Source organism: Cyanistes caeruleus, chromosome 7 (assembly GCF_971803275.1).
Source record: "Cyanistes caeruleus chromosome 7, bCyaCae1.hap1.1, whole genome shotgun sequence".
Classification (NCBI taxonomy): Eukaryota; Metazoa; Chordata; class Aves; order Passeriformes; family Paridae; genus Cyanistes; species Cyanistes caeruleus.
Window position 1 is genome coordinate 27,269,040 of NC_141707.1, and position 12,384 is coordinate 27,281,423.

General features: G+C 36.2%; 1 protein-coding gene across 7 annotated transcripts in view; it reads right to left on the reverse strand.

Moving 5' to 3' along the window:
* Positions 1 to 434: 434 nt before the first annotated feature.
* Positions 435 to 12,384, reverse strand: part of XRCC5 (X-ray repair cross complementing 5) — a 54,837-nt gene continuing 42,887 nt past the window's right edge. For all 7 annotated transcript variants that reach the window (XM_086897922.1, XM_086897920.1, XM_086897923.1 and 4 more), the window contains 5 exons: positions 10,252 to 10,361; positions 9,671 to 9,767; positions 7,577 to 7,644; positions 2,780 to 2,851; positions 435 to 1,983 (listed from right to left, as the gene is read on the reverse strand). In XM_086897922.1, the coding sequence (XP_086754048.1) occupies positions 1,969 to 1,983; positions 2,780 to 2,851; positions 7,577 to 7,644; positions 9,671 to 9,767; positions 10,252 to 10,361 (362 nt within the window). In that variant the 3' untranslated portion in view covers positions 435 to 1,968. The remainder of the gene's footprint in view (positions 1,984 to 2,779; positions 2,852 to 7,576; positions 7,645 to 9,670; positions 9,768 to 10,251; positions 10,362 to 12,384) is intronic.

Consider the following 12,384-nt stretch of genomic DNA (forward strand, 5'->3'; position numbering starts at 1 on the left):
GTACTAGCAGCTCAATCACCACACTGAGCCTACCTGTATGTACTGTGCTGTACAGGTAGCAAGAAGATCTATGAAGCAATTCTCCATGAACTAAATGTACATTTCTTGACAGAAGCAATACACTCTAGAAATGTGATCAACTAAATCAAAAGAAACAAAGTAATTCCATATTCTGGTCACCAGGTTCTATATTCTATGCAGTCTTAACCAAGATTTTCTCATCATCTCTGCAATACAGTAAAACCTACTTTACTAGGGTGTTGCAAAGATTAGAGTTTGTAAAGAACAGAGTAAGTATACTCTCCTTCTGTGGAGGGATTTTGATATTCAATATTTGCACTGTAGGCTCAGAAAAGGGGCTTTTGATTGTTTCCTTTAGGTACTGAATAAGTAGTCACCTGATTTTAGCAAACATGGCTCTGAAGACAAAACCCAACCTTTAAAGTACTTTTATTGAACAAAAAAATTAGAAGAAAAAAGAAACCCCCAGCCAGCATAGTCCATATATTGGCCTTAAAAGACATTCAAAACACTGATCAAATAATTCTTATTTACAGTTGAGAAAATATCTTCTGGTGATACAAAAGCTATAAAGGTCTGCAAAAACCACTTTTTCCCTGCCATTTGCATTTGAGAAATGCTCTCAACTCAGTCAAAATAGAATGCAAGAGAGGAGAGAGTAGGTTGCTGTGTAAGGAAGTAGGGGCAAAAAACAATTGCCATTTTCCACACAGGAGCTGTTGGCCAGTATAAAGTGCAAATATTCCACAACATTTTGCAACTATAGATCATGGTTTTTCCTTTTTTTGTGATCTTAGTACCATTTTGCACAGTATATTTATACATTTATAATAATGAAAGAACAGCTTTTAAAGGAATTAATCTGGTTGTAACAGACAAGCATGTGTGAAGGTGTCATTACTGTCTCTTCAGCTCTGTAATCAGACTTGAATGTCTCTTTCTAAGCAGTATTTGACTAGTTTGGATTGCTCTGTGTAGACATTACTTCATCCTGGTTACCAGTAGTAACTCCTATCACTTACCTATCACAGCTGTCAGTGTACAGCTTTGAGGGATTCCTCTGCTCTGCGTTAGCAGTTCTCAGCAGTGTATGAAATGGACATAAAACTGATTCATTCCTCCTTTTAGCACCAGGAGCATCTACAGTAACCGTACCAGTTAGAAGCCTAAAAAATCAAAAATCTCAGCACATGAAACAGGAAAATGGGTAACAGGGACCTTGGGCTGCTGCTGAGCTGGCAGGATAGAGAACCTGTAGTACAGAGATGACCGTAATTACTGACCTGGGGACAGTGTGGCAAAATGAGCACACCTGGCTCTACTGTACCCTATAGATTCTCTTGGGTACTTCAAACTCTTGAGTCCTGTGCTTAGAATTTTTTCCCACAAGACTCTGTGGCAGCTTTCATGGTGCTTTGTTTGGTTTAAGTTTTTTTGCTCTATCTTGTTTTTTATTTGTTTTGAGCTGTTTTTTTTAAAGCATGAAAATAGAGACTTTTTAATTTCTGTAACAATAAATCTATAGGGTTACCTCCACTAAATATTCAGTATTACCTGGTAACCTTGCTGTGAAATTTCTGTCTTCCTTCCCAGGTAATGTAACAAGAATTTCAAGCACCAGAGCAGATTATCAATAAATTTAGTAGTGTTTAGCTAAAAGCAGTACAAAGGACAAGCTAAATTCAGTGTTCTAAAGAAAAGAGGGGGAAAAAAAATGCCTTAAAGGTATCATTACTTCCCAAGCACTTTAGACAATTTCAATCTTCTGCTCTAGTTTTCGAAGTCAGATGACATTTATACCACCTGGAAACGTTTCTGGGATTTCTGTTCTCATTTGAGAAAATAAAGATGGATGTAGTATCTTCTCATTACCATCTTTTCTTGTGCCCCACCCTACAAAGACATCTCTTCTGAAACTTTGCTTGCATAATCACCATATATCACTGGTCACATCATGTCCAGCTGCAAACAGAAGAAACAGATTTGAAAGAAGCAGCATTGAAGTTATTTCTTACATGTGTTTAGTGCTGAGAAAACCAAGCAAATTTGGAAATCCTTATCATGTAACATAAATGGATTGCACATAATTCAGTACTAATCTTCTACGAAGTACAAAACCAAACCTAAAAAATCTCATCTTCACATAATCATATGTGCAATTTATAGATTTTTAAAGTACAGTCCAAATGTAGAAATCTATCAGTTACCAAAGCTTCTTTAAAACCATCTATACCATCAGCTTAAGCCTTGGAGACAGATTTGTAATGAGTCAGCCTGTAAAAGATAGCTAAAATATTTATTAAAAAACTTGGTATCCTTGAATTTCAGCAAGCCTATATAGAGAAGTTTAATTCAAAAGACTAAAACGTATTTTTAAAAATGTTTTTCAGTTTTCAGCCCACATAACTAGCTGTTCTAGACCTATAAACTTTTTAAAATGCTATTATAGTACATTATACCAATCCACTATTAAATGAGTGTCTCACTGTCTCTTTTGAAACACATTAGAGGACACATTCCACCCTGTAAACACCTATGTTACTACATCAAATAGTATTTGCCATCATGAAATTTCACACCTGGCTATGTTTTACAATAGCAAGTAAGTAATTCACATGGCTCTTCTGATTCAATTCCTTAGGTGTTTTCTAAGCCATGCACTCTAATTACTACTGTTTTAAGAAGCATTTGGCTCTCTCACTGTACCTTTCACTTAGAGCTTAATTTAAAAGCCACACCATATCTTTATGGTACTCACCAGATCATCAACATCACCACCTTCATCTGTAGGAGGCAGGCTTTCATTTTTCTGTTCTTTTGGAGCCAAGAACTAAAAATAAAAATTTATTTATGTGATACTGACAAAACTGAGAGTCTTTAATATTAAATTAACAGAATGTCTCCTCTGTGTATCAAAACAAACCCACCTGTAATCAAAAGTCAGGAAGGAAGTTTGTTCTGGTTTCCACCCTCCAAAACTAAACTACAAAAAACTCTATAAGACTTGCTTTTAAAGGATTTTATGGTGAAATGTGTCAAAAGCCAGACAAAAGGATATTGTTCTTGAGACAACACATGGTTAGACTGTAGAACACCCTGTGATAAGGATGCTGCAAATATTATTCCACAGACTCAGGGCGAGATAAGCAAGATGCATAGAAAAGAAATCATTTGAAGCTTACTAGTTCCACAGAAACAACCTCAGGCACAAAAAGTTTTTGAGACATCAGTGGCTGCAGGCTGGGACTATACATTTTTCTCTATCCATCCCTTTTTGTCCACTGTCAAACATGGGATTCTGGATTAGATGGAAATTTTATCCATTTCAGTTTGACCGACTTTATGTTCTTAACAAATATTGTGTGTAGCTACAAAATGCTCAGGGATAACAAAATACCCCAAATGATATAAGTACATTCATGAGGGTGACCAATGGCTTCTTTGAGACATGTCCTACACACAGCATTCTAGTTCTGTGTTGAATTTATAAGCTTTCCCATTTAATTCAATTAACATTTGCCAAATGAACAAAGTTACATATTTTTTAAAAACCTTCTAACATGCAAGACTGTTAGAATGCCAGTATTAAAAATAGAAAATTCATTTTGTAAAATTACATTGCCATAGCTGCTGATACAACTCACCATATGCCCTTCACTTAAAGTACGACATTCATAAACAGAACAGAAAGGTAAGTTGCTCAGATACTATAAAAACTGAAATCAAACATACAGACAATATCTGGAGTACAACCACCTCCAAATTATTTCACAGATTTTTCTCTTAGCCTAAAAAAAGAGAAAAAACTAAAATGGTAGGGAAAAAATGTCAATACTTAACTCTTACTTTAAAAAAGCATCCAATTGTCTGTAAGTCTTAGTTACTACCTTTTTACCAATATCCTTAATATAAAATATCTACATTTTTTTCTTATTAAAATGCATCAGAACAAGTATACAAAGCCAGAAACAACCCTGCCCCCCAAGAAAACACAGATGTGAAGCTAAGGAGGAAAAAAGCCACATTCCCAGACTTGGAGTCCTGTCATCCTCAAGTCAGAAACAACTTCACTATAACTCCAGATGATGAAAGAGAACAGCTAAGCAGAAAACAGCCACATTAAACAGGCTATAAATAACTGCTTAGATAACTCTTTTGTGCTCCTAAAAGGGAGCTGCTGTTCAGCTGGGGACTTCAACTGTATCAGCCAGAGAGGTTGTGTAAGAGGCCATGGGATCCCTATTAACAGCACCAATCTCTGAGACCATACATATGTAGCATGAAAAGCTGAAACATTATTTTAAATAAATGAAATATTCTGATCCTTCTCTAGAACCCTAGTGACAGCTTTAGACATAGGGTAAAACTCTTACTTTCCTGTTGCATCCTCTAGGATGAAAAGTAAATACGTCATGTTTGGGTAACACCAAAGACAGAGGATATAGGGATATAGGCAACCTCTGCCCCATTGTCTCAGTGACCACAGGTCAGACTTTTCCTACATCCTAAGCAGCAACATCCAAGAGGAACACAGAAATCTCACTCCACAGACAATATTCATGTTCTAACATGCTGAGTTTAATATATCATAGAGATTCTGTAGCTGAAAAAAAAAAAAAACAAGGCAGGGAATGTGACAAGGCCAGAAGGAATTAGAATTTCAGGATGCCGTATGTCTGTTTATCTTTTTTGTTGGAAGAGTTCTTAATCTAGCAGTAATATAAAGCACATACTATGAAACTAAAAGCTAATGACATTTGTCAGCTCTGAAAGGCTTTTTGTGCCAGATCAAATTTCCTTTTTTCACATTTAATTAAGAGTCAAATGGTATTTCTGGAAGTAGCACATTTTTCAAAATTTTTACAATCAGCTTTCTCACGCTAAATTATGCAAAGGAAGCTAAAAGCTAGAGAAATGTACTATGAATATTTGCAGTAAATTGAATCCTGAAGTTTCCATCAAATGCTGAACATCCAAAGTTGGGGTTTTTTCTGAGAACCTGTTTTACATTTATGCAAAAGCAAATTACATATAATAGCTGTGCTGAAATCCATTATCTTCCCTAAAGCCACCAGAAAAAGTACTTGACATTCCTAGTCTTTTAACCTACCATCCTCATACTCTAAAAAGAATATCACCACTATTACAGGGGGAAAAAAAAAAATAAATTTCTCAGTGATAGGAAAATATTCATACATAACCTACCTCAAGCAAAAATAAAAATGGAAGTCTGACCTGTCTAATAAGCAGCCTGGTAAGTCTTGCTTTATCCTGCAGATAGCAACTCTATAAAACCTGTAATCTTACAGACAAAACAGTCTTGAAAATACTAGCAGCTAGTAAACACCATGTTAGGCTTTTGTGTCACAAAGGTCTACACTGACAGACAACCCCAAAAACAATGACCTACAACAGGCTTGCACATAACCTCTGCAGAGGTGAAGAAAACTTGCCTCTTAATCTATTGAGAGATATTAGAAAAAATCTAATACAATCTTTAAGTAAAGGGTATCACCTTCAGTACAGAAAACAAATGAACCACTTTTGTAATCCACTCTAGACCTAGGAAAATGCTGGCTTTGTATCACACAGGAAACCTGGGACAGGGTTTAATTAGACCAAAGAGCACTAGATTTTATACCAGTCCCACAATACCAATATAAAATATTCTATCCCTGTAGATCTTACTCCAAGAATACACAGTCTTGCAGTTTCTTAATGAAAAAGTCAAATGAGCCCTTAACAGACAATGGGAATTAGGGTTCTGGGTTTGGATTTGGACAGTGTGTGGGGAAGTGGCTATCTAGTGAATATCTGGAACTGCCAAGTTCTTAGTTAGCAAAGAGATGCAATCCAATTACTCTGGAAGTTAAGGTAACTACCATATTAGAGAACTCTGCTGCAAAACTGATTTCATGCAGTATCTTGTATTCCCCCAATTTAATGGGAAGATATAGCTATAGTATGACCTTCAATCAATCAAAAAATTACCTCCAGTCACAAAATAGTTTCCTGCAATATAGGGTGATTGTAGGATGATGGTAAATAGAAATGTAAATTTGCAGTCAGTCTACAAATGCTTTGCTCCAGCTTAGCCTAGCAGCTGTGACTCCAGTCCTTGATACTCTATCAATTGTGCTGCAGTGCTATGTAGGCACAGTATTTCTTAGCCACCACAAGCTCACAGTGAAGACAATGGTATGCTGCAAGGTCTTTGTGGTTAGTAGAGATTTCCTTAAGGAAGAGTGGCTATTTCACAGAGCATTGGCACATTTTTTGACCATCAGTGATAGTTTCAGACTAGAAAATAAAGTTCTCAAGAACAATATTGTCTTAGGAAGCTTCCAAGTAAATTCATAGCACTTAAAGTAGATAAAAAAGACTGATAACTCTTTAAAACCACCACTGGGGGATAAGTTGCTCTATACATTTATGTGTAATGATAAATAGCCAACAGGTCCTTCATGTCTAGAAAAATAATCATACTCTGTCATTTGCACCCTGCACATGTGCTCAGCTTTCTGGACTCCTAGTTTGTTAGGTTTTCATTTTCATGACATTTCTGTGCCTTCCTCACCTTAAGGTAAATTGTTACCGATAAAAAAAATAAGTTTCTAAAATACAACCATTTTCTACTCATTAACTAAATCATAGAGAACCTATTTCTACCCAGTTCTGGCTATTGCTAATGGAAGGCCTGGAAGCTGCAAAAATCAATGTGGTCTCTTTTATAAAGGCTACTTCTCTGCAAAATGGTGATTTTAGCCACAGTTTTACCTTCGGGGGGTTTATGATACAAGGACCTTTCTCCTGAACTAGCAGCGTGAGACAAAAACATCCATCTTATCCTCTCCACACAAATATAACTTATGACAGCAGCTCTGAATTCTGCTTCCTTCCGAAGAGAAGGCACCATTCTGCCTGTTGTAATTCAGTCCTTTTAAACTGGAACATCCTTCATTCATCACTGTAGTTAATGAAATGCTACATATCTGTAGGAATTATACCTGTAAATAGTCCTAAACTCTCATTTCCAAAAGGATCTAGTATGGTCACCAATAATACCCCCAGCATCATCTGTGACATCCACCAATCCACAAGAGCTGCATAAAGTGAAAATATCGGTATCACTGCATGTATGGTGAAAACTAGTCTCAACAACTGGAGTTGATAGAGTAAACAAAACCTTTAGAAAAAGTATTGGATTTTTGAACTCATGCTACCACTGAGAACACAATTCTTTCTGTGAAGTTCAAATAGTGATCTTAGATATGTAGATAGTACTTTGCTGTTCCACTACACTTGTTGCTGAAGTTCCTATTTTTTGTAGAGGATATTTTCAGATAATTTCAATACATGCTACTTTTTAAAGACCAATTAAAGTAAAACATTGTAGGACATGCTAAGGTATTTTTGTTCTGAAATAAAGAAGTTTCAACTGTGTGGCAAATAACCATTCTTATTTCATTCAGATGAAGATTTATCCACATAAGAAAGCATTCAGCTCCACAGCAAGGGCTCTATAAAAACACATGCTCATTAAAAAAAACTATACCTTCGCAGCCTCTTCACCAGTCACTGAACTTTGCTCCACTTCATCTTTGGTGATCAAAGAAATTCTGTCTGCAAAAAGAAAAAGAAACCATAAAAATATCATTAGAAGGCTTCCCAAAAATTCACCTAATGTTAGAAGTGAAAAAAGTATTCCACATTCCTACTTCTGGATGTGTCATCATCACCAGCAAAAAACAGTATCATTCAAAGGAAAAAGTGACTTGCATAAATGAGTCAACTATGATATAAAATATGATATAAAAATAAATTAATGAGAATATTCATAAGCTTGTGGAAGTATCCATTTAGGAAACTGCTAATATTGTGACAATCAAACTAATGAGACACTGAAATCATAGATCACAGATGAAATGCTGAAAATCTATTAGAAATTACACTTTTAGTCATTCACAGCATGCTCTCAGGTCCTCAGAAAAAATTAACTCTTATCATTCACACTTGTGTTGTGATTACCTTGTCTTACTACCAAAGTGCTGGTCCTGCCTCACTTTGCTCCTTGGTTGTGCCAGCAGCACCACACTGTGCAGTGAAATCCTGCCCACCCCCCCCCCCAAAAAAGAAATTTTAAAAATCTCCATTTATTTTGACCCTAATAGTTTCTCCAGTCTAGCTCATCACTTGGCTGTATCAATGCTTCTGCCTAAATAAGCAGCTGTGGGTGTGAGAGCAAGGAATCGGAGATTCATATAAATTTCAGCAGAAGTGTAAGCACAGTATCACCTTCATGTGCCCACAGAACCACATGGCAGAGTTTCATCAAACAAAGGAATTTGTCAAACAGATCTGCCTTTCTTCTGCGCCACTAACTCACTAACTTATATCCATCTTCTTTTGGTGACTGCAGTCACTCATGTCAAGACCCAATGCACACCACATTTGGTGGAAAAGAGGGGACGGGTCATGTGGCAAGAATGAGAGAAAACGGGACTTCTGCTCTTATTAGCAGCCAGTAAAAAGCAATTTCAGCTGCCTACTGAGAGTAGCCAGATTATGCATAAAGCATCAAGATTTCATTTCACCATGTTCTCAAAGGAAGATAATCTCTGCTGTATGAAAATATCATCTCTTTGTATTTGTTTAGTTGATTTTTTTCCTCAAAAATGTACTCCAGTTTGTCAAAAAAACTCTGATTTATACTAACTAAAAATTATTCATGGCTTTAAAGATCCAAGTTTGCTACTTTCAAAGTTTATTGGTTTCTTTTTCCAAATTTATACAGAGAAGGTCCCCTACAGCACTACTGAATATAATGTTCTCATCAAGTGTTGTCCTGTGCTGTTTTTTTTGGATTGCTAAACAACTTCCCATCCTGTAATTCAAAGATGTTGGATGAATTAGACATTACAGCATGTCTGGAGCTCACCACTTTGAATGGTACTATACAAAAGCACATCACTACATTTTATAGTATGCACACTTAAGAGATACAGCTGGGCATTTAACAGATTTTCTTAGCATTGGTTCCAATTAAAAACAAGAGTATGATGCAAAAGACTTTTTTTTTAGTCCACTATATTTTCTATTTGTGAAAAGTATTTATCACTTGCATAGTCTCTGAATGTGTTTTAGAATGGCACTGCCTTTTATCTCCCAGTTTAATCATTGGTAAGTGTCATATTATCACATATTCTGTCCTTCAGGTTACTTAAATACAAAATGATCAGTGACACATTTCAACGTTATCTGTGACTTTTTGGAAGCTTAAACTGCAAGAATCTTTTTATAGCTCTATGACATGAGTTTTTTCCATTTATTCTGAAATTCAGCTGAAATTGTGCCTTCTCCTTACCCCATAACATTTAATTTGTCTCTTCTTCCACAATTAATTTACCATTTCAACAAGACTTAGTAATGCATTATGAATAATGCTGATACGAAACTATTAGTGCAGAAAAGGAAAAGAAGCTGCAACATGAAAGTTGTTTTTTTTAAATAGGCTGCAGGAATGAAGCATATCAAAATGCTGCAGTGGGGTTAGTCTAAGTGCCCCACTGCTAATGAAGTTTTCTTACTTAATGGATAAATGCATAATACAACTAGAAATTGTCTGATTCTTTTTTACACGTCATCCTACCTTGTACCATGATCTCCCAGAAATCAGATAAGGCTTTATCTTCCAACTTTGATTTCAGGGCCTGCAGAAAGTCATTAAAGCACTGCACCTTGGACAGCTGAAAAAATATAACAGCAACTGTAAGCAGGAAATACTAAAACTACTAAAGAGCACTACAAGCTTCTTCATGAAGTCATTCAACATGGCAAGCACAAACATCTCTACAGAATTTGGGTTTTATTTCTATTAAAACCATGAGTTCTAAGGAAAGGCAAGACACAAAATGTGCCTTTCAGGAAGCCAGAAAGACTTTCTTGTAACTAGCTTTGTTGAAGAAGAAAATTGTAGGATTCCACTTTTAACTAGCACAATCATCAGGTCATAGGCTTTCTGTTTTATGTTTATACAAAAACAACAGCAAATAATACCAGAGAGGCTAGTCCCCATTCCAGTACCAATAAAAGCCCCCATAAAATGCAACTCTATTTCTAAAATTTGAAATATATTTAAAGTTAAATTCTTTCTGCTGCAGCAATAAATTATAAAGCAAATAGGCCCACCATACCTTCAATGTGAAAGAGGTTAGAGTATTCACACATTACCTTAATGGCCTCCTCTCTAAAAACTCTGATACAGGCAATCCCTTTTATGTAGTATTGTGAACCTTTATTTTCCAAGAACTGATCAATGCGGTTTATCAACTGCTGACTCACTGGAAGACAAGGAGAAACAAATTAATAGAGAAATAAACCACTGCAAACAGACAAGAGAAAATGTTACCCAAGAGCCTTGAAAATCCCAACTAATTTCTGCAGGATTTTATTAATTTACTTTCTCTTCAATATTTACTTACAGTTAAGGAACTGCCCAATTTTACCCTCTAGCAGACACCTCAGCCAGGCAAAACACAAGTGTGAGGAGGATACAACAGTGATCTATAAACTCAGAAGCATTGTGAAAAATATGATAGGGATAAAATAGGGAGCTAACAGTGCCCTGCCTCTATCAAAACAAGAGCCAAGATTTGGGTTAAGAACAAACAACAAAACAGGATCTCTTAAAATGTACATCAGTTAATCCCTTTACCACAGGCTGATTTAAGTTTTGACAGCTTAAAAAATGTTTGAAGAAATTCTTAGAATTCTTAAAAGAGGATGTCTATCATGGCAGATTTAACAGTACTGTTACCATTGAGGAAAAAGATTCAGGAAAGCTTCCTGACCAAGTTGCAGCATCTGCCTGTCCTGTTCTTGTACTGCTAAAGACCAGTCAGTGGATTAGCAGAACCCTTCCCTTGACCTACAGCTCTTCCCAGCTCCAGGTGTTATGGGCATAGACATCACCTCAATAATCTCAGCTGTGGAAGCATCAACAAAGAAAATCACCTGCCAGAGTGGTGGAAGAAACAAGAAGTGAACACACCAAGAAGGAGACATTGTTTAAGTACTGTGTTCCACTCTGCTCACTGTGAGTATGCACAGCACTGGCTGTTGTATTATTTTCTATAAAATACCTAATTGAATTGAATCTGAAGGACAACATCCCTGAATAGTGTGAAATAAGGCATGTTTGATATTCTCCCACTAGCTTTTGACAGTTTCTAGAAAAGGAGGCAAATAATGGTTCTGTCCAACAGCAGCTACAGCACGAAAAAAAGTGTGCTAAAGTGCCTACTGTGCCAGAAGTAATCAGCTCACTCTATTTATTTCACCAGTAGCTGACAAACTAAATTGAAGTCTAACTACTTAAGCTTCCCAAGTTAAGTCAGTCCATTTTTTCCATGGTTAATGATTTTCTCATTAAATGTTCTAATTTCTTATGAATTGCACTAATAAAAGCAAGTCCTGCTGGTGTTTTCAGTATTGGTGGTGTTTTTTTTAAACACTGTCTTCTCATTGATGTGTTAAATTAAAACCTCAGGCACTATGAGGGTGCAATAAAAGTCTTTATTGTCAGAAAGATTCCAGCATACTGTTTGAAATTATCAGACACTCTACTACTTCTTCTGCATTTAATTTTTTTTAAATCCCTGTCCATTTGATTGCCCTGGCAGCCATTAGAAGAAAAGACTCTCTTGCTACTGACTGTGAGGTGTCTCCTTTTGAAATTTGTTGTAAGGAAAAAACAAAACCACCAATGTTTTACCAGGCACTGAGAGTCCATAATATAGGCAGCAAACATGTTACATGGCAGCAGTATTTAAAATCACATTCCTCTAACAGCCTGAAATAGCTTGGCTAAGAAGTTGGTTCTGTCCATTGGGTTTCCCTTAAATGATAAGCCAGTGAATATAAAATAGACAAAAATTCCTATGTTCTGATCAGACTACCAAATTACTTCAGGGGGCCAAAAGTAATACTAAAGACAGTAGATAAGGATTATAGCCAGAAATTCTTGAAGTGGTTGCTATTCCTTTACATTTCTAATCTGAGAACTTTGTTGATTTCCTGCTGCCTTTTCATTAGTCTGAATCTTTGGGTCTGGATGCTGCAAAAAATAGATGTCCCTGTTTTTGGAGGAAGGCATGTTCTGCATAAAGATGTCTTTTTACAGTCTTTTAAACAGTTTGGAAATGGTGTCTCTACATGTTCTGTAAGTATGGATCAAAATGATTGAGGCTGGATAACTGAAGGACATACCCAAATGCTGTGATAGGCATTAACTCTGTGTCCCAAACAAATCTCAGGCATTGAGGTTTTGAAGAGTAGACCCTTCAGTTACAAACCTACAGCCTA